Source organism: Lontra canadensis, unplaced genomic scaffold (genome assembly GCF_010015895.1).
Source record: "Lontra canadensis isolate GAN:19392208 unplaced genomic scaffold, GSC_riverotter_1.0 scaffold2, whole genome shotgun sequence".
NCBI lineage: Eukaryota > Metazoa > Chordata > Mammalia > Carnivora > Mustelidae > Lontra > Lontra canadensis.
In genome coordinates, this window is record NW_022630996.1 from 20482572 (window position 1) to 20506476 (window position 23905).

The window sequence follows — 23905 nt, forward strand, 5'->3', positions numbered from 1 at the left end:
TTTGAGTTTGCAGTCCCTGCTTAAGGGAAGGACACTCTCCTTTATTAAGGTAATTCCTCCTCTGTGATGTAGGAGGCATGAATTTCCCAGTTACTTTCACCACGACTGCACTTTATTTTCTTAATGAGATGAAGCTCTCTGGCCGGTGAATCAGCAAGTCTGTCAGAATCATAAGTAAAATCTCTCTCTAACAGAGACCATCTTGGCACTCCAACTATTTTTTGACGCTCAAAAATAGATTACTTTAAGGGTTTAAAATTCTTAGTGAAATTTTTAATTAACCTTAAGATTCTGGGAGCTCTCAGGATTTCTAAAATCCTCTGTACCACGAACGAATCTCCTCAGGTCAATCTCCATTCCTTGAATCATTCATTCCCTCTGACCAGAGCCCTCTCCCCAGAACCTGCAAAGATCCTAAATCTTTGTTTTTAGACTCCACTTAACTCTCAGTTTGTGCCATGGTTAAGGGCACCACATCATGCAATTTTCCTGAGACATTTCCAGAATGGCATCCCTTTTATTCTCAAAAGTGTCCAGATTTGAGCAATAAAATAGATAGCTACCCCAGCTACCTCAATCCATAATATCTGTGTTGGTGATTATTGTACACAGAATGGTCCATGTCTAGGATTTAACAATTATAATTTTCTTTTTTAATAGTAGTCTTCTCTGAGTGTGAAGAGTTATTTTTAGCAGCATCAAATTGAATGGACACCGCTAACTAACTACCTCCCATAGAAGGCAAATTTCTTTCTAATAACAATAATTTACCTCATATTTGTTTAGTTCATCACTTCTGAGAATGTACTTTGGGGACTCCTGTGAGTCTATAAAATTATTTTCATAATCAAACAAAGACATTATTTGCTTTTTCTTCTCTCACCAATATACAGTGTCATTTTCCAGAGGCAACATGACATGATATGGCAATAGATTGAATGCGGAGTCCAACTGTTTTCAGTCTCTAAAGAGGTTTGCAAAAATGTGAGACAATACCATTATTCTCATAGTTTTTTTGAAGAGGAGATTTAGGCTTCTTTTTTTTTTTTTTTGAAGATTTTTTTATTTATTTGACAGACAGAGATCACAAGTATGCAGAGAGGCAGGGAGAGAGAGAGGAGGAAGCAGGCTCCCCGCCAAGCAGAGAGCCCAATGCAGAGCTCGATCCCAGAACCCTGGGATCATGACCTGAGCCGAAGGCAGAGGCTTTAACCCACTGAACCACCCAGGCACCCCTGAAATTTAGGCTTCTTAAAATATATATTGATATTCGACCTTAATGGGGTTTTTATTTTGGGTTTTAAACAAATTGCTAAACATTAAAATTTTTCTCAGCATGTCTCAGTTTTATTTTCTAATGGCATATGAGAAAATGTTTAGGTAAAAGTATAGAGGAGCTCTGAGACTGAATGTTTGAGAACTGCTGATAAAGTGCTTTTGTACTTTTCAAACCATTTCACATTTATTAAGTAATTTTGAGTCATTTTGTCTTAAATTGAGATGTGATTTCACATGCTGTAATATTCACTCCTAAAGTGTGCAGTTCAGTGGTTTTTCGTATATTCACAAGTTGTGCAGTTATCACCACTATCTGATTTCAGCATATTTTCATAACCAAAAGAGAAACCCCAGACCCATTCATAATTAATCCCAATTCTCTCCTTCCCCCAGCCCCTGGCAACCAGTTATCTACTTTCTGTTTCTATGAATTTGCCTATCCTAGGCATTTCATCTATATGTTACTGTGTAATATGTAGCCTTTTATGTCTAGCTTCTTTTATTTAGCATGTTATTCAGGTTTATCCATGTTGTAGCGTGTATCAGGATTTCATTCTATTTTATGGCTTAATAATATTCCATTTTATGGATATACCAATTTTGTTTATCCATTCATCATTTGGTGGACATTTAGAATGTCTCCACTTTTTAAAAATCCTGTAAAAAAATGTTCTTGTAGACATTCATATACGAGTTTTTGTGTGCAGACATGTTTTCGTTTCACTAGGGTATACACCTCGATGTGGAATTGGTAAATCATATGACAACTCCATGTTTAAAATCTGAGGAACTTCCAAACTGTTTTTCAAAGGTGTTGCACAATTTTACATTCACACCAATCATGTATAGTGTTCAGTTCCTCTATATTCTTGCCAACATTTGTTATTATCTGCCTTTTTAAATTGTAGACACCCTAGTGAGTTTGAAGTAATATTCCATTTTGGTTTGATTTGCATTTCTTTGGTGGCCAGTAATCTTGAACAACTTTTCATATGCATATTGGCCATTTGTGTATCTTCTTTATAGAAATGTCTGTTGAAATCTCTTGCCCATTTTAAATTGTATTATTTGTGTTTTTATTATTGAATTGTAATTTAAAAAAAATATATTCTAGGTACTGTGCCCTTATCAGATATATGATTTTTAAATGTTTTCTCTCATTTTGTGTGCTGTGTTTTCACTTTCTTGATAGTGTCTTTGGAGCACAGAATTTTTAATTTTGATGAAATCCAGTTTGTCTAGTTTTTCTTTGGTTACTTATGGTTTTGATATCAAGTCTAAAGAAAACAGTGCCAGATGTGTTAGTGAAAAGATACAAATTTCCAGTTATAAAACAAATAAGCCATGAGCATGTTATGCACTGCATTGTGACTATAGTTAATAATACTATATTGTACATTTAAAAGTTACTAAGAGAATAGTTCTTAAAAGTTACTAAGAGAATAGTTCTTAAAAGTTCTCATCACAAAGAAGAAAAAAAATTGTAACTGTGTGGTGTTGGATTTTAACTAGACTCCTAGTGCTATTTCTCAACAGATACAAATATTCCAAACCATTATGCTATACACCTGAAGCCAATGTAATAAGTCAATTACATCTCAATTAAAAGAATAAACTAGATAAAGCCAACAACAACAACACAATTGAATGAATGAGTAAATGAATGAAAATAAATAAACCAATGCCAAATCTAAGGTCACAAATTTTTAAATCAATATTTCTTCTAAGAGTTTTATAGTTTTAGCTCTTACATTTAGTTCTTTGATCTATTTTAAATTAATTTTTGTATATAGTGTGAGGCAGGGGTGTAACTTCATTTTTTTACGTATGGATATACAGTTGTCCCAGCACTTACTGAAATGACTCTTCTTTCCCCATTGAATTATCGTCCTCACCTTCATCAAAGTAGTTTTTACCTTTACCTCAATTTTTATTACTTTTAAGTCAGTCTTAACTAATTGTGCCTTTCACTCAAGTTCAAAGTGCACATTCCCTGACAAAGCACTGGCTGCCAGGTAATTAGTGAAAACATGTGACAATGAATTGAATCCTGAGAGACAGTTTACTCAATGTCTATGAAACATCTTCCAGGATGAGTGAGCACAGAAAGCTGCTGGGTCTATGAAAAGATGAATGTAAAATCCTCTTGGTGTTTCCTTTATATTATACAGATTGGGTTTCTTGAAGTTCTATATAGCAGTAGGTTTGCTCAAAGCTGTTTTAGGTAGCAAATCTCTTGGCTATTTTTTTTGGATTGACTTTGCATAGTTTCTTTGATATAGTTAAAAGTTTTTTTTTTTCACTTTTAGGAGAAGCAGCATCAAAAGTGAAAATCTGTAAATTACTCTAGAAAGTTTTGAGAATTCTACATTTTTGAAAGAAAAATTTTTACATACATACTGAAAAGAAATTCTTTGACTATAAATCAGTTCTAAAAATATAGAATGTAAGACCTGTGAGTTCATATAAATCCTTGATTTTTAAAGGGAGAATAATGAAGCCTACAAAGCAAATTTATTTATTTGGGGAATGTCTACAGAGAAGTATTAAGGCAATCAGGAAAGATGGTAGCAGACTATAGCAAAGGGTTTGAAGGAGTTGGAAAATGGAAGGAACTTTAAAACTTGCAGTAATAATCCAGATACAATACATATTTGATAGAATCTATCTACTTAGTAAACAACTGGAGTGCTTCTCCCAGTGTAAAAGAGTAGACCTATCAGCCATCATAATAATACATTTACTAAGCCAACAGAAATAGGCGGCAAGGTTAAGATGAAAAGAGTTACCATGAGTCTGTCAGACTAAGGGAGTATCCCAGTAAGAGATGAAAATCAAGTAATTGTTTTCTAAGAAAGTATGGTATGAGAGAATAGCAGAGAATTACCCTGAATGTTTTAGATATGGAGAGAGTCTTGAGGTTGAGAGTGATTAAATTGGCAATTGACAGACAAATTTTATACATGGCCAAATCTTAGAATAATGCTCTAAGTTGAATAAAAATAAGATACAGAGAATATGGGTTTTGGATAGAGGATACCCTTTCCCCTCTGGCAACCGCCAATTTATTCTCCATATTGATGAGCCTGTTTCTATTCCTTGTTTGTTCATTTGTTTTGTTTTTTTTAAGATTCTACATGTAAGTGAAATCACATAGTATTTGTCTTTTTCTGACTTATTTCACTTACCATAATACCCTCCAGATTCCTCCATGTTGTTGCAAATGGTAAGATCTCATTCTTTTTTCATGGTTGAGTAATAGTCCATTGTATATATGTATAAATATATAAATATAGATATGTGTGTATATATATGTATATATATATATACACACCACATCTTCCTTATTCACTCATCTGTCAGTGAAAATTTAGGTCACTGCCATATGTTGGCTATTGTAAATATAATGCTATAATAAACATGGGGTACATACTATCTTTTCAAATTAATGTTCACATTTTCTTTGGGTAAATAACAAGTAGTAGAATTACTGGATTATATAGTATTTCTATTTTTAATTTTTTGAGGTACCTGCTTGGGTCTTTATAATTTCAGGTGATGCCTCCTTCCCCTGAGGGGAAGGTCTGAGATCCATTCACTCTCTTAACCTTGGTCCTTCCCATTCCTGACCCTCTCCTTCTCCAGGGGCCTCTGCCAAGACCCCCAGGTGGCTGATGGCGACCCTGGAGATAACATCCTGATAAGAGAAAAGAGAGGAAGGAGTAGCCAGGAGGAAAAAATGCTAGTGGTTTCTAACACTGCTAATTGTATCAATTCCACATGGGCTCTCTTGGAGTTTTTAGAATCATATACACTCACACATATTTAATCCTGATAACTTTCTTTTCTAGAAAATATGAACATTTCTAATATTTGAGTAATTAGATGGGTAGTCCTTCTTTCTTTGAAAAAAACTATGATATAATAAGAATAATTACTAATACTTCTTATCCAGACAAAAGCATATTTCAAAGTATAGAGGAAGAACTGTTTAGTGAAGCTGAGAGTAATTTATGCCTTAGAAAAAATGGTTTATGTCCTTTTTGGCATTTATGCTAGCCAAGGAGTGGAGGGTAGACATAATCGGATGTGTAACAGAAACTTCTGGAAAGGTAGATTTCAAAATACTTTAAAGAACTGTGGATTTATGCTTAAAGGTAGGAGACAGGACAATACCATCCTGATTGTCAACAAGGCAAAAGACGTTGCTATTAATTGTACACCAGTTAGTGAGATGTCAGTCTTGGGTGAGGTTCTAGAATGGACTATATTTTACTAGAAGTACATGTCTACTAAAAGAAGACAGTTCAGGGGACCTGAGTAAATGAGTATCCAAGAGCTGCTTTCTAATGCAAGAATGTCAACTTAGTATCCGGAGAAAGGAATCTGTTGAAAACACTATTGATAATTTTAGATAAAAATATGGAGGGTACTGTCATTAAATATGCATATAGCATGAATGTGATGAATGACAGAAATCATGGCAAATCAAAACGTGTAAAAAATCTAACAAGACAGAAATTCATAGGGAAAATTTTCCATGTCTTTTAGTGTGACAACATAGGGATTCCTAAGCTATAGCTCATAGAAAAATATTTTGAACATTCATTGGATAGTAAGCTCAACGTGTTTCAGCAATGTAATAGGGCAATGCAAAACAAACTCTGCAGGGCAGCTTGCATTTCTGTAAGAACCACATGAGAACTGTTCCTCTCTGCTCAACAGCGTTTGCAGTAGAGCTGCAGGTAGTAGAGTTCAGTACCTCTATCAGTCAGGGAGAGAGAAAAAACTAGTTCATGTTTTAATTTGAGATGAGTGCCCAGGATAGTGGAAAGACTTAAAGTTGGAGACCTGAGGAACAGTAGAAGCAAATGGACAAAGGAAGACTTCAAAAATATAAAGACTGTCATTTGCAAGAGTAGCAGATTTCCACCTCCCCAACTCCAGCCCAACAACCCCAAAAAGCAATATTTAAAAAGTAGATGGAAGGTACAGGAAGACAGATTTTGGCTTAATCTCAGGGAAATCTCAGAGGGAAAAACATCCAACAGAGAAGTGAGGGGTTATTTAAATATGGAATGAGGGATGACTTATCCATGGTTAGAGCCCCTCAAGAACAGGTTAGGGGTGCCTGGCTGGCTCAGTCAGAAGAGCTTGTGACTCTTGCTCTCAGGGTTGTGAGTTTGAGCCCCACGTTGGACATAGAGATTACATACATACATACGTAAATTAGGAAAAAAAGAGAAAGGGCTAAAAAACCAAACAAATGGTGTTTTCAGCACCAATGTGTCACAGGGGCCTAAACAACTTTCCCAAACCAGAGATACTGTGAAGAAAACCACATTAGGTCAAGACTCCTGCTGTAAGAATTTCTAATTAGTTATTTTAGGGATTATGAACATGGAAAGATAAGAGAGCCTTAGAATTAGTTCCCCTCCCACAGCACATGTCTTATGCTCTAAGCCATGAGGAGTTCTTGGTCACGTGCGTGGCATCTTCCCCATTTGATGGTTAGTTCTCTTGTGGAGGTACCGTATCTTATTCACATCAATTGCCTCACTTAGAAGGATCCATTTTATTAGCCTCATTTCTTTTAAAATCTCTCAGAATTTAAACTACTCACTACTGTCATTTTATATCATGTTTATCCAGGCCAAAAGTATAAATTAAGCTGTGTCCTCATGGTTGGTCTGTAAATTAATATGGTTTAACTGCACAATCATATAAATCAAGAAGAAAATACTGTTCTGAAAATGTACCCCTGTGAATCTGTAGTTGAAGAAAATGGATGAAAATGTAAGCATAAATAACTTGTCAGAATAAATGTTGGTATGTTTTTTCGTAAGGTCTTAAGTTGTCACAAGGCACACATTAACTTCTTATAAACAATGAATTTCCTCTATAAGAGACCATTTTGAGCCCAAAGCTGCCAAACTCAAATAATAAAAGCCATGTGGTGAAGAACAGAGAATGCTGTAGCTATGCCAACAGAAAATTAGTGTAAGAGGGCAGACTGGCTAACTTCCTGTTCATGTTAATGACATATTGTGAAATATTCTACACTTAGGTAAAAAATAACTTCCAAGGAAGATGGGTCAGCTTGACAGTAAGCTGGATTATGTCAATGCCACTTACTACACTTAAAATGAATCACTGTTAGGAACTATATTAACCTTTTCTCTCTTCACTGTCATTAAGGACAGGAGATGTTCCAAGCTCAAATGGGCAATATTTTTGGTGGTGAAATGGCAGGAGAAATACCAATGTTTTTTTCTGAGAGAGAAAAAACAGACATAATGGCTGTAAGCCATAGTGAATCCATAGCAGAACTGAGATTACGAGGGCAAAATTTTTACCTCACTGGTTTCTTTAAAGTGATCTCTGTGACAATGCCCAAAAGCAGTTTCTGACTGCCTGCTTTGAACCATAGGAAATCCTGCCTTTACAAGAGGACTGAACCCTGGGATCAGCTGGGATCATGTGGTCTGTTTCTGTGGCTCCTCAGCTTCCATTGCTGGGATTCCTAGAATCGATCAAAAGCAATCATCTCTTTAACTAGAACTCCTGAAACTCTGGTCTGCTTTCCCATCCAGACGCTGGCAATACCTGATGCCTCCAGGAGTCCTGGGTTCACGTCTGAATACCCTATGGGTCATCACGAGGATGACAATACTGTCTCGGGTGCAGATGGCTGGAACATGACTGTTAACGTAAGGTGATGGGCAGGGGAGCGAGAGATGGGCAGGGAGCAGAAGTAAACAGAGTTCTAAACAATTCACCTTTCTTTTCTAATGGTACGCCAAGTATTCCAGAATGTCCTTTCTCCTCTTCGTATCTTCTCCACATTTCCTCTTCCTCCCTCTACCCTCAAATGTGTCTCTTTCATCTCCCAGAGAGCCCAAGATAAAGATAAGGTCAGCCTCGGCCAAAGGGAAACATTCCTCCCATCCCAGTAGAGGGTGTGACCAGTTGTGTCTGGGCTGCAGGACTAAGGTATTCCGGCAACTGCCTTTTTTTTTTTTTTTTTTTTTTTTCCTGGAAATAGGTCCCCTTTTGGAATGTGCTTTGCTTCTCAGTTTGTGGGAGTTCAGGTCCTCACCTCATAGGACACAGTTCAATCCTCCCTGTTCAGTCAGCCGTTTACTTCAGGGCATTGGAGGAATGATTACTGAAGTTGTGGTTAATAATCAGTGGGCAAATTTAGGTGTTTAGGAGTTGTGGAGGAATATAGAATCTCCAGGGAAGATTTTCCTTCCCGCATAATCACTTAATCCTTTATATAAGGAAACAAAATTTAAATCTGATACAGTTCATTGGTGTGGGCCTGGAAATTTTACTGTATACATCGTCTGTATGTTTCACTTTCATCAAGAGAACTCATCTTAAAGAATGGAAAAGTGAGCCAGAGGACATAAAAAATATTAAAAATTACTGAGGAAACTGACCACTAGTGCTAGTTAGGAGGGAAAAAATTACCTGAGTTTTCATAGTGTCTAACAAGGTTTGGGGGCACAGCTCACATTCAGCACTCAGAGAGTAAACCCTTCACAGCGCAATGTCTAGAAGTTATGGAATGTATAATGTAACCAGAATATATAAATGGAGATGCAGCATGAGAGAGTGTCAGAATTAGGGACTTGTCGAAGCTTAGAAACAAATGACTGTGAGGAGAAAAATCTGACCTCTAGTGTTTGACCCGGTGGTCTCAACAACAGTAATTGACTAAAATGCCGTGCCCTTTGGACTCAAAAAATTCAAAAATGGAAATAGGAACACACAGTAGAAAGCATTCCAATTTTTTTTATCCTAGTCAAAGTATATACTGAATATACACACTTTCTTATGTGAGGATTTATGGGCACATTTGCAGTGGAGCAAATATCCCCCCATTAAACAAGCCACATCCCTCTGCAAACCTAATACTCTATTGAAGAACAGCTCTTATTTTTTTTCAAATTTAAATTCTTTTAGCCAACACATAGTACATCGTCGGTTCTGGGTGCGGTGTTCAACAGTTCATCAGTTTGCCAGTGCTCCTCTTATCAACCATACTCTGTATGAGCAATGAGGCTAATTGGTTCCCATTTATATGTATTTGTAGGTAAGTTTAGAGAAAGGTTTTTGTAGCTTTTTTTTTTTTTTTTTTAGAACTGAATATATATACTTAGAAAATACAGGGGAAATATGTGGCCTCCTCTATAAAGCACACTGAACCACGGATCTTGAACTGGAGAACAGAAGTGCCTATTTCCTACTTTTGTGATTCATCAGGGTGACTCCTTAATTTGGCCTCCTTACTCTATCAGTTAGAGATATTTTTCACAGAATGTTCACTTGTCCCTAGGACCTTGTTAGGGACATAAAATTGAGTAAATAATGTCCCCTATAGTCAGAGAGTTTGTAGTCTTACTGAAGATTTAAGATTGACATGTATTATTGAAATTATAATTAGTGTTAGTCAGTTTACTCCAGGCTGACTGTATCTTACAAATACCAAGCCAATGATTCTTAAATATTAGTATATATGAAAACTACATAGGGAGCCAACTAAACATGAAGCCTTGTTTTGACCCAACAGGTCAGGGAATCTGTACCTTCACCCAGCACTCCAGATTATTTGGATGTATTTGGCTCAGTGAGACTCTTGGGTAGGTGTCTGGAAAGACAGGAATTGTCAGGATGGATCTAAAGAAGACAACAGATTTGAGATGAGTCTACAAGTCACACTTCAAGGATTGGTGGGATTTAAATATAGAGAAGGGAAGCATATTCTTGGAAGAGGGAAAGGCCGAAAGAAAAGTACAAATTTGGGAGCAAACATGGCATAAGAAAGAGATATCCAGAAAACAAGGCTGAGAGAAGCATGTGGAGAGCCACATAAAAGCTGGTGTTGATTGTCTACATAATTGACTTAACCTGGACAGTTTAACTTCTTTATGAAGGTACTCAGAGTACATACAGAAGGAAGCTTTCTTTTTCTTTATGCTTATGCTTGGACCCAAATTTCACATTATGTTCAATCATAAGGCTCAAGGAACATAAAAAAGCAAACCCTAGAGCTTCAATTTCTAAGCCAACCAATTCACGTGTGTATATAAAAATTCTAGATCTGATGATTTAGTGTTTAGTGTCATATTCATAGTCATTATGGCAGACATATGGCATAGTACAAAAAAAAAAAATCATTGCCTTAGGAACCAGAAAGATAACAGATAACTTCAAAAATGAATTAACCCCAATCTTGGTCCAAGAGTTTCCACTTTAGAAGTGGGATAGTTCTATGCTATGTATATCCTCTTCCAAAAGTCTCTTAGGACTTGGTGAGTTCCAAATATTTGTTCATTAATGGTTCCCCTGTAAGTTTAATGGACCAGGTACTTAATTTCCGAGTAAATCAGAGGAAATATTACAGAACATGCTTTGTACAATACAGCACCACTACTGAGAATGGCTCGGGGTTTTGTAATCGAAGGTTCTGATTTAAAGCAGAAATATGTGGCATAGATTGCCACAGCAAAAAGTGTCCAATTAAAATGAGAGGGTTAGGAGACAGGACAGAAAGCAGCCCAATAGGACCAGCAACACATTCTACACCAAGTTTGAAATAAAGAAAGAACCAGAAAGAACTGGGTTTGCATCATTATTATATCATGTAGTACCTGGGACATTTTACTTGGCCTCTTTGAATTTTAGTTTCCAAATCTATAGAAGAGAAGTAATTATAATACCTATAATACCAATACCTCGTATTGGGTTTTGAAGCTTAAATGTGGTGGTGGCGTAAACTCCCTGGCACATGGTGAATAACTGTGAATGAATGACTAATGTTTCTAACACTTTTATATTTATAAAGGACGTGTTTTAAGTGAGTTAACCCATGATTGTGCATTGGTATAATTCATTTTAGGTCAAATATGTCAAACATAGCACAGCTGTGAGAGAGCAGTAAGAGAGATTTATGTTTTTCTGTAGCAAGAAGAGGTGCACTCTGACAATTGTAGACCTGGTTAACAGTATGCTGTGATTTGAAGGACACCCTAAGATATGTTTCTAAGGGGCCCAAAATCTCCCATTGAGAGTTTCATTCTCTGGTGACCCTTGGAGAGGTATGCAGCTCACATCAGCTGTTCATGCTTAGCGTGTAGTAGCCTATCAGGTCTCTGCTCTATGTGACAGAGAAACAAGAGATTGGCTGGACATAAAGGAAAGGTGGGCCCATTTTGTAGTAAGGGGCACCCATAGAAGACTGAGCTGGCTAGAGCCTTGGGCCACAATAGGAGGGTCCTCTGGCGAGAAAAGTACCAGAACCGTGAAAATAGAGCAAAGAAAGGAGGCACCAACAAATGTCAAGAGTTTTCCCTTTAGTCTCTGTCTGGTTTGAGTGCCACTGCTCCCTCATTTCTGTTAAATGTCACACAAATGCCTTTTCACTTTGGGTGTCATCTCATAAAGTAAAATCCTCTAAGATAAGAAAGTGAGACTCAAATGGTCTCACCAGGCGGCCTAACGAAATTTAAGAACAGAAGTAGTTTAAAAAAAAAAAAATCATGCAATGAACTGTACAGGGTGTTGAAAGAAAGAACTATTGAAACAGTTTTGAGTAACTCTGTTTGTTTAATGTGTGTGTGTGTGTGTGTGTGTTCAGAAAAGATTTATTTATTTATTTAAGTAGGGAAGTGGCAGAGGGAGAGAGAGAAACCTCAAACAGACTCCGAGTTGAGTGTGGAGACCAATGCAAGGCTTCATCCCACCACCCTGAGATCATGACCTGAGCCAAAACCAACAGTCTGGCACTTAACTGACCAGGCCACCCAGGTTGTGCATTTACACCCTCATTAACAAAGTATGAGAGTTCCTGTTGTACCACACCCTCAGTAATATTTCCTTGATAGATTTATTCTTTTTCATTTTAGGCTTTCTGGTGGAGGAGTTGTGGTATCTCTTTGAAGTTTTATATTCCTGAGAAGTAATTACGTTCCACACACTTCCATGTGCTTATTGGCCAGCTTGAGATCCTCTTTTGGGAAAGGGCTGTTAAAGGCATTTCTCCACTTCTTAAATCTCATACTCTGTCTTTTTAAGATTGACTTGTAGATATCCCATAAATATTTGTGACACAGGTCCTTTGTCGGACACATACCTTGTAAATATTGCCTCCTATTCTGTGATGTGTTTGTCATTCTTTAAATGAAGTCATCTGATGGACAGAAATTCTTTATTTAATTGAAGTCCAATGTACCACTGGTTTATATTTTTAGTTAGTGCCCATTGGGTCAAATTTCAGAAATTTTGCCAAAGTTATGAAGAATTTCTTGTACGTTTTCTTCTAGAAGCCTTAGTGTTTTTGCTTTCATAATTTCCCATCTCAGATTAAAGTTTATGTATAATATGAGATAGGAGGTCACTGGTCCTCTCCCCCCACGTTGATATCCTATTACTCCAGTACCATTTATTGAGAAAATCATCATTTCTTGCCTGAATTGCTTGGGTGCCTGAATGTGTAGGTCAGTTTCTATAGTCTCTCTTCTGTTTCATTGGTTTATTTGTCTTTCTTTGGGCCAATACCAAAATGCCCCAATTAGTGACTTTTTGTAGTAAGTCTTGAAATCTGGTAATGGAAGTCCTGATTTTGTTCTTCAAGGTTGTGTGGACCATTCTTGGTCCTTTGCTCTTCCACATACTTTTTAGAAGCACTTTGTCAACTTACACAAACACACACACACACACACACACACACACCCCTGTTGGGATTAACTGGTATTGTGTTGAATCTGTAGATTAAGTTCGGGGAGAAGCATACCTTAACGATATTAAGCTTTCCTGTTTGTAATCACACTGTATTAATGTGTTTTTTTAATACTTTTTATTATTATTGCTCACTATTCATTACTATTGTTTGTAATTACCCTCTCTTTTTTTTAACCTAACAAATTCAAGATGTAATGTGCCTTTCTGGTTTGGAGACTTTTCTTTCTGCTTACTCTCCTGATTTTCCCGAGTCACTATCTGTGATGTATCTTTAGAAATTTAGACATTTAGAAGGAAAAAAAAATGCTTTCTCATCTACATTAATAATACAGTGTGTTGGTGAAAGAATTATCTTCTTTTATAGGAAAAGAAAGCAGAGTTACATTAGAGTGGAATTAGAAATAAAGTCTAAATGCTAACAATAGATCACATCAAAGTAAGGGTATTTATACCAAGAGAAATTGACTATAAATTATAGAAAGAAATGTGTTCTGTTTATACCTAGGGCTAGGTACTTAGTAGTTGTTTAGTTGAAGCATATTGGGTTATTAATTTACGAAGTAATGAGAAACAAACCAGAGTCTTTAGTGCTGAGCAATATTAAAATACATCCTCCATATCACTGTTAGAATCGTACCCATCTTCACACATGTGCTTACACACAGATACACACACACCCACCCCCCCACACACACACCCCCCTTAGATGGCCCCAGTGACTCATCTCTGTGCAGATTCCCTGTTGATTATCTAGTCAATGTCAGCACAATAATATCAACTCAGTCCTGAAAGAGTGGAACAGGGGAGCGCTTACATAAGGCTTTATGATAATTTTTGGTTTTCTATCAAAATAAACTACAGGGTTCCAGAAACACACAGAACTTTGCTTTTAAACAGTAGATAAACCATTTTCAACTGAATGTGGTACTTAGGAGGAAAATGATGCTTGACATCAGAAGTAGTATTTATCTTTTGAATGAGTGCAAAGAATTCCTGAATGAGAGAGGTCAGGGGCTCTTCTCTGAGCCAAACTTCATGTAGGCGGTGTAGAGGGCTACCTCAACACATTATCTGAGAAGCCCTAGAAGAATCCATCTGTACCAAAACCCTTACCTTTCACACGTCCATACACTGAAATTCCTATTATTGGAATTGCTATTTCAATTCACACACTGAAAATGCACTTTCTTAGGAAGGGCATTGGAGGCATCCAGTAGAGATTGCCTGAGGCACCACCGAAGTGTAGAGCCCAGAAGTCAGGGGACGTCAGAAGGGGCAGAGGGGCCTCACTGTGGGCAAACTCAATGAACCTCACAATTTTCCCTTCTGCTAGATATGGCCAGTCAATATTCTAGTTAATGTGAACAAATTAAATAGGGAAAGAACTGCAGTATCTTTCAAAAGCTACGGTAGCAATTGGCAAGTAATTTCTTGCAAACACTCTTGGGCTTATCTCTCCACGTTAATTGTGACAGTAAAACAATAAAAATCAAGATTTAATTTTAACTCATGTTGATCAGTCTGGGTCAGTAAATGATGATGATGGGCTGGAGAAATATTAATCCACATTGGTTATTTAACATCTGCCTTATTTTGAGGAGAGTACTTTCAAAGTCTCCTACTCAGGACGATGAAAGTCCTTACTTATATTTTAGTTTATCGCCGGTTTCTCCTTATAGTTTTTACTCTCTTGGTTTTACTGCCATTGCCAATCGTCGTTCGCACCAAGGTAAGTGAACCTGGAGAATAGGCTGGTGGTTTTCCTGATTTATTTAATTGTTCTTTATTGTTTCTATGTAATTGCCTTGTTCAGAGGTGTGTGTGGGGGCGCCACTTTGAGTTGGAAATCAGGATGGTTATACATTGTGTTTTGTCCTTTTTTCTCCTTTTTAGTGGTTAATGGTTGATTCTCAATATGACTAAAATAATTAAATAATGTATTCAGTCAGAATTGTTCTCTGTCTGGCAACTAGATGAGAGGAAGATCAAAGAAGTACAATCCTTGAGATCTTGTCATTCTGGTTAATCAGTCTCCAAGGAGGATCCTGGGTTAGCACAATCCCTTCTCCCAAGCCCATGCAGTAATATGTTACTGGGGGAAGAGCTACAAAAACAATTGGGAGACCCAGCATCTAGCACAGACTAATTTACTTGTCAGCTCCATGGCTTGGTGTGGGCCACCAAGCCTCCTAGAAATATATTTTCCTTATGGGATGAGAAAACATTGAAAGCATGAAGTAATTTTCCTTGGTTAATCAGGAAATTTTAAAAACTATTGTATCATGTTCTGATCATGTGAGATTTTATTTCATTTTGGTATACTTATAAGCATTTTTCTGTTTGCTTTTAAGTGTAGTCAGTTTACTAAGTCCAGAACATTAAACCCAGGACATTTTTAATCCCATGCTAAAATTATTTGAATCAGGAAACATTTAATGAGCACCTTCTTTATGTCAGGCGTGATGAGTGTCAGTTGGTAAGAGGACAACCGTTAGAGTTAGACTTTCTGCTTTAGGTCCCAGGTATACCACTTATAAGCTGAGTGAGTTGGGCAAATTAGTGAACTTCTCTATGGTTCTATTTTCTCATGTGTAAGATTGGGATACTAACAGACTTGCTGTGAGAATTAAATGCATAAACACTCATCAAACACTCTCTTGGAGCAGTGGCTGGCACACAGTAAGGAGGGCCGCAAGAGTCTCCCTAAATGGGTTGACCCACACCTGGTGCAATTCCCACCACCCCATGATGCCTTTCTGACGCTCTTCTCTAGCAAGTATTAATCAAGGTTTTACCAGTCTGAGTTAAAATAGAATCACAGTAATTATGATAGGCTGAATCCTCAAAAGTCTGCCCTCAAAAGTCTTTGGAACCTCTGACAGAAATTCATGTGAGCTAATGAATAGTCCTTTTTGATTCTACCAAGGTCTCCTCTGCCTGCAGCGCTGGAGAAGGGACTGGCGTCTGCTGCCCCTGGCTGTGGGTTGTCTGCTGCTGAGGCCAACCATCCAGCTCTAGCAGCTTCCCTGACTGGAGCTGTCCTCACACTGATGTTTCACAATTCCCTGTTGAGGAAGGAAAGGACTCCCCATCCTTTTTGTTGTCAAAGATTGTTCTGAACCCTCAAAGCCTTAAAGAATTTCTAGTGAAAACAATAGGCACAGTCCATTGTTTTGGTTTGGTTGGTGTTGTTTTCCAAATTTTGTGTGTTTAATCTTTCCCTCTCCTCCTTTCCCCTCCCCCTCCAGCTACTTCCGAAGACTCCTACATGAGTCTCTGGTGGCCACTAGATGACAAATTTGAGTCACAGACACAGGGCTCTAATCTGAACGCTCAACCCAAAACCCCTTCAGAGACTTGTTACTGCATGATGGCCTTCTCTTTTAACTCCCCTGTTCCTGTGGGTTCCCTAGACCTGGCTGAATTCTACCATTCTACTATGAGTACATCCTAGTTCTTACCTGGAACTCTGCTATATTTTAATATTTCTGGGTTAGTTTCAGTGTAAGTCCTTATTTATGGCAGAGAAAATCAGAAATTAAACTAGTCAGTACAAACCTAGTCTCTGACCGCATATCATCTGTGCTGCTCCTTTGATGCACACTTTAATGTCACTTGCATGACACTTTGATTATGTTCCATAATTTTCAGAGAAAGTTAATATAAATTCTTTGAAAGGAAGAACAGCTAAATAAATAAAAAGCAGTGGTTTCAGTGCATGATTCATTAATCAGAAAGTGTATTCTTGCTAAGAAATGCAGTCATTGATTTTTTTTCCCCCCAAGGTGGTATGATAAGAGTACATTAGGTCTGTGGAGAAACCAGGGACCTGGCTTCAACTTGCATTTGATGAACTGTGATCCTCTTTCCTTTTCCTCTAATCAACTCATTTGTTAAAACTCAATCAGTGTTAATCTGAGGGTTTTTTTCCTAGTACAATAACATGATTTCATTTTTGGCTACTTCAAATGCATATTTAATCATTCAATCAACTGCTAAATAAACTCGAAGAATACTATTTTAACTCTTGCTTACAATGAAAGCAAAACTTTTTTTTTTTTTTTTTTCCAAAGAATACGGGCCTTTGGAGGGTATGAACTTGAAGTAGAGTCTACTTTGACATGGTTCCAAATCTATTGTAACTTTCAGGTTACTGAACTGGAGAACTCAATGCTTCTAAACACTCAGTAATAGAACAACTAAAGAATTCAAACAAAACAAAAAATCAATTTTGCTTTATAAAAACACACTAAGTCTACATGATGTAGAATGAACAATGAATTATTGACTGGTTTTTTTCCCATTTTTCTACTGATTTTTGAGTTGTTTCTATAGACTGGCTTTAACCCTTACTTTAATTCCATCTCAGTTCAGAAATGTGATATCAATAATGAGAAACCCTCGGTGGTTTGTAATGTGATATGCAAAGTGAAGGAGAAGAGATTCCCTTTGCAGAGCAAACCCTCTGTTCTAGACGTTCTACTAGCTGCTTTATTCAAATGATCTTACTTAACCTTTAGTACAAACCATTAAGACAATCACACATGTTCCATCATTCGCATTTCACATTTGAAAATTGATGCTCAAAGATATATGACCCAACAAAGATCACATAGGTAGGTGCTGCAGAAACTGGATTTAAACACAGATTCTGTCAGAACTCCAAATTCATGCTTTTTTTAAAAAAAGATTTTATTTATTTATTTGACAGACAGAGATCACAAGTAGGCAGAGAGGCAGGCAGAGAGGGAGAGAGGAGGAAGCAGACTTGCTGCTGAGCAGAGAGCCCCATGCGGGCCTCAGTCCCAGAACCCTGAGATCATGACCTGAGCTGAAGGCAGAGGCTTTAACCCACTGAGCCACCCAGGCACCCCCCAGATTCATACTTCAACAGCAGTTATGTTTTAGTCTTTTCTATATCTGTGTTTTTGAAGATTTAGCCTCTATTTTGAAGCAGTATATAAGGTGTAGCTTGATAGTCATTATCAACAACTCAGGTATTTCTCTTTGTGAAAAAACTTTAGACAGGTCAAACCACAGATGAGGTGTATCTTAACCATTTCCTCAGTTGACCTCGTGCTATTCAATGTCTTCAAGGCAGAACACTGCAATGATTCTAACCACTGGGGACAGGCCTGTGAGGACTGAAGTAGCAGTCTTACATGTCATTTGCTGAATGTCCCAGAATCCCAGCTATACAAGTAGGTCATGTCAACTTGTCAAAATATGCTGCCCCTTCCCTTCACAGCTGTGCCCAGATGTTCACCTAGAGCCACAGCATCAGGTTGGCATCTTAATATCTTCTAGTTGGAAGAAATTTTAAGACCGTGTTTTTCAATGGTTTTATGGAAATTTTATAGCAAAGAATATGTCAAACTGAAGCTCAAATTTAATTTTATGAATTAGGTATAATTATTAGTCCAATTTTGCAGATTAGAAACAGAGACAGAAACAGCAAATAGCTTACCAAAATGTGGCTGTATAGATGTTTCCAATTAACATCTGACTCTAGAGCTGTGATTTCAACCAAACTGAATATCTGTGTCTTTATAGCTTCCACAGTATTATAATAAGTATACTTCTAATACATTGGGATGTCACTTTACTAAAGGAATCCTATTTTTATTATTACTTTACTCTGAAACATTAGAAATGCTGTCTATTTAACTGTCACATAAACAAAGAGGTATTCTTAGTCTTTCTCCAATTAGTAGTTAATGATCAATAAAACAAGCCTGTAACATAATTCCTACTTATGTAAATATTTGCATGTAATTAATAATTACACTGAATTTTCTCATTTCCATATCTCAGAGAGGAAATTTATTAAATATTCCCAGATAAAAAATTAAAATTGGCCACATGCCATAGTTCCAATGATAGCCTCTGTGCAACTTTGTTCTTTTATTACTATTTCTAATATCTTGTTAATTTTTACTTTTCTCATTACTCTGTACTATTTCCTTACTCATTTTTCCAATTCTTGACTTTTCTTTGTATTTCTGTTAATAAAACAAAGAGACAAAAAGAAGGCCAGAGTGTTTTAAGGAGCAGTAAGTGGAGAAAATTGAGCAATAATATTTTCTCTGTGTGGAGTGCATTTCTTCTAGGTACATCTCACTCTGTCTAGCTTATTTCTAGTTTATCTCTAACTAGAACCCCCCTTTTGTTTTAGATTTTCTTTTATTTTTTTATTTACTTAAGAAAGAGAGAGCACACATGTGAGGATAACTGAGGGGAGAGGGGGAGGAAGAGAGAGAGGGAGAGAAAATCTGAAGCAGACTCTGCGCTGAGAGTAAGAGCCCCACACCCAGTCTATCTCATGACCTTGAAATCTTGACCTGAGCCTAAAGTAAGAGTCCCACACTTAACCGGCTTAACTGACTGAGCCACCCAGATGCCTTTTTGAGATAAGGAGAAGGGAAATAGACACACAGATATTGAGCAGCATGCCCTAGTTGATTGGTTGCGAAACCGAAACCAGATTTCAGTTATCTCTCAGATACTTCAGGGTTTCTCTGCAAAATATTTTGCACCAAGAAAGACTTGAAGAGCAAAGAGATTGGGAGAGTCAACATAGCAGAGTAGAGTGTGCTGGCACAGCACAGGTTAGGGAGGGAGGAACTACAGCATTAAGGACCAGCTGTATTTCTGCAGCTGTCATGTTCTACCTATGCTTCCTTCACAATATATTCATCTGCTATACCATGAGTTTTAAAGTTATGATAGAAATTATAATAAATAGAAGAAATGATATGTAATGAGAGACTTGTGGTGCCAAATCATAAAAAAAAAAAAAATACAGGAGAAATATCATGCTCATAAAGAAATGCAACCTTATAAGTGATAAAGAATGTGCTAGAAGAAGGGAGGTGGTATGTTGGGAAGTTTCATAAAGAAAATGAAAATGAAGGGGGAAGAATTTAAAATGACTACAATTAAAAGAAGAGGAAAGGGAGGAATTCCAAGAAAACATAATGAACTTTGAAAGGGACAAGTCAAATAAACATATTAATAGAAATAATTGATATTATTTTAAATGGTTTAAAATATGGTAGAGATTTAAGATAAGGGGGGGAATACTGTAAACTCCAAGAAAGTAAGCATTTTAGTTACAAAAGAGTATCAGAACGATGGAGGGCAAGAAAAAAGAAAAAATAGAAATCATGCTGATAATAATGTGGTAGATGAACTAAACCAGGAAATCCAAATTTGATATATATTCCTTCATGAGTATTTTATGAGATGAGAACTTGCTAAGCCCAAACTATTGTGCTCAATGAACTGTGGGATTCAAACGTAAGTTTAAGTTAACATTTCTGCTGTCAAGTAGCTTGCACAGTTTCTGAAAAGTCGGTATACACTGTGGCAAACATTAATCACAAAATAAGGTTGTATATAAATAAGTGCCAAATGGTTTAAACAAATCATCTGTGTCTAGACATGTAATTAAAAGGTAGATAAATCTGTAGGGATTCATCCATCTCCAGCCCCTCCGTGCCCGCAATGACACACAGTCCCATTGGCCCACCATCTGCCTCTCCTTCTACTTTCTTTGTCTCAGAGAACCTGCTAGCCTTCACCCCATTCCCAGCCTGAAACCTGTGTGTCATCTCAGATACTGCAAATCATCAGGCAATGTTGCCTCACCTCCTAAATCCACCCCCCCCACTTCTGCTTCTTCATCTCCATTCCTGGCACTGCTTCCCTTGATGCTGTCCCATCTCTCTTCCCCATGGACCATTTCACAGTCTTTTTTCCCTAAAGTCTCCTGCCAGAGCACTATTTTTAAAATGCCAACCTAGTCCTATTGTACCCCTGGTCAGACTTCTCCAGTGATTCATTTTTGCCTACAGGGGAAAAATATCTATATAAAACATGTATACACTGATGGATCTTCGAGATTTTGCCATTTATTTTTCCTAAGAGCCCTCCCCCAAGCTCCCAGTACCTGTCTCCCACATTCGTGGTTTCCACATTAGCGATATTTCACCATTTGCAGTCCCTGGGTTACTATTGACTATTCATGGCTATTCTTGCCTCTTGGTCTCGGCACATGCTGTACCCTTGTCCTGGAATGCTCTCTCCTCTTGCTCTGCCCTTCTTGAGAAAGGCAGTTCTGGAAGTGACACAAACTGAGGATCCTCCTCAATGCCCTCATTGCATCATGGATACTTCAGCCTGCATTATAGTGTGTATTCCATTTTGCTTTCATCATTCCCCACTCCGGACACAAAAGCCTTAAGAACATACTGCCAGTCACACAGGAGATAGTTGATAACTATGCTGAATGAATGACTGATGATTTCCCATGGCAGAAGGAAGGTGGGGGGCTTAAGCCAGATCTTAGAGGAAAGATAGGATGTGGGAGAAAGAAGATGATGATAGGAAAGAACTTCAGATAGAGTGACAAGTGTGGCAAAAGGACAGAACAAGAACACTGGTGTAAGAGGAGGGTGTCTCTTTTTTTTCCTTCCATGGTACATTTTTATACCTAGCTTGATAACAACAAGGATGTGAATATCCACTATTAGCTTCATAGCAACCATTAGAAATACTCAGTATCATCCCCATCTTACAGATGAACATACAGAGACTTAATGAAAGAGGTTAAGCAATTTGCCCAATCACACAGTCTATAAAGGGAGTAAGAGGATTTACATGCAAGTCCATCTGAGGGGCGCCTGCATGGCACAGTGAGTTAAACCATTGCCTTCGGCTCAGGTCGTGGTCTAAGGGTCCTGGGATCGAGCCCCGCATCAGGCTGTCTGCTCAGCAGGGAGCCTGCTTCCCCCTCTCTCTCTGCCTGCCTCTCTGCCTACTTGTGACTTGCTCTCTGTCAAATAAAAAAATAAAAAAATCTTTAAAAAAAAATGCAAGTCCATCTAACTCCCAAGCCCATTGAGGACATAGCTTCTTTAATGGTATTTATATCAGATCCTTAAAAGCTTGCTCACAGTTTGCCTTACTCCATTGTTTCTGGGTTTTTGGTTACAAAAGCATAAGTTGAGGTGAAGCCTCCATCTGCCCGGATTGCAGGGTAGCTGTGACCCATGGTGGACAGATAGTAGGAGCAAGCCAGACTTCGGTTGTCTAAGCTGCTGAGATTTAGGGACTTTTAGCCACAGCATAGCCTCAGCTGCCCCGATTTCTCTCCCATATTCGGAAAAACTCCCTCAGTGATGCTGTCATGCTACCCCTGGCCTATTTCCCCATCTGGAAGGTGAACAAGACTCTTATCAAGAGTTTTAAATGTTACCTGGGGATTCGCTGCCCCAGATTCACCTGAGCTACTTGTTTAAAATCCCCAGCTCTGGATGTGAAGCCCAAGACTGTGCACACTGAAAAGACTCCTCATGATTCTAAAGCAGATAATCCACAGACTGCATTTTGATCACCCTCTAATGTTCTCAGGTTGGAGAACTAGGTGAACTCTGGGGTCATTTCTAGTTCCGCTGTGTGCACAGGGGGTAAAGCACTGTGTGCTAATTAGTTGCAGAGATTAAATGGAAAGAAGGAGTTAAATGTTCTCAGGTAATTGGCATAGTGGCTCCACCAGTTGCCTTTCCCTGCTATCCATTTGGGCTAAAAACTAATGAGAAATACTAGTCATTTTTCCTTGACTTTGTAAGTTGAGCTCCTCCTTACTCTTTCTCTTCTGAAAGGAGAATATTTCTAATCATTTTAAGCCTTGTAATTAATATGGATTGCGTCTTGAGAAATCACTGCAGCAGAAGGGGTAGGTGTATCACAAACTCTGCAAAGCCCTTTACAGGCTCTGTCAAATAATAATAGTGTTTTTCTTGTAGCACCCAGATTTAAAATGCATGATTTTTCTCCTTTCTTAATTGCTCTGCGTTCTCTTTAGAAAATCAATTGCAGTGAGTGAGGTCTGTGATTGGTCCTGTTTTTCTCAAGCTGTGCTGAGAGATCATACCCACATGCGTACTAATTCATCAGCCAAATTACTCCCTAATATCAGTCAGAGTGTCATTAAAAAATGGAGGGAAGGGGTAAAAAAACTATATTTTACAGCCTAATTTTTATTTCAATTCCATCTGGAGGTATAATTTAAAAGAGAACCAAGGTGATTTTTAAATATAATCAGCCATACTTCCCAAGACAATTTGACAGTTGGAATTTGTGGGAGAGAAGCTATTATCCAAATTGCCTAGTCATAGCTTCATTTGCCTTCCTACCGCTGCAGCAAGTACCCTGGCTGCACTTGGTTGAGGTGGTTAAGACAAGATATGATGGTGTTATTGTTAAATGGGGCCTGGGGAAGTATGAAAGTGTCAACTGTGAGGAAGTAATCGATGCAGGAAAAGTTTTAGCTTCAATTCTTGTTTACTGGCAACAGAGATGAGAGCTCCAGGAAAATTGGAGAGACATTCACCCACTGGGGTGAGGGTTCAGATATCCAGTACCAGCAAGTAGGAGAGAAAACAGAAGAGAAAACAAGGCAAAAAAAAAAAGAGGTTCCTATGCTGAAGAATTTTATGTTTAGGATAGTGATTAAGACTTTTATATAGGGATCAAGACATAAATAGAAACAACTGTAGGAATAACATTGAAAAACTGTGAGAAGAAAACAGTTATTCAACAAATGTTACTGAGTGCTTACTATGTGCCAGGTGCTGCTTTAAGTGCTGGGAATAGAGCAGTAAATAACAAAATATATGCTTTCATGGCATTTTTGCTTGGATCGAAGGCCGGCTCTACCACATACTAGCAATGTGATCATCGATCTCTACTTGAACATGGAATTACAATACCCACCTAGATGAATGTTGGTGTAGACTAAAAAGGATAAGTCATGTAGAACACCAAGTATTGTATCTGGTGTGAAGTAGACATTCATAAATGTTATTTTCCCATC

The 23905-nt window shown here is 37.8% G+C and overlaps 1 protein-coding gene across 1 annotated transcript in view; it reads left to right on the forward strand.

The window, feature by feature from the left end:
* The first annotated feature begins 14647 nt into the window (after positions 1–14647).
* Positions 14648–23905, forward strand: part of SLC13A1 (solute carrier family 13 member 1) — a 119768-nt gene continuing 110510 nt past the window's right edge. The window contains exon 1 of the mRNA XM_032870273.1: positions 14648–14755. Coding sequence (XP_032726164.1) covers positions 14657–14755 — 99 coding nt within the window. The 5' untranslated portion in view covers positions 14648–14656. The remainder of the gene's footprint in view (positions 14756–23905) is intronic.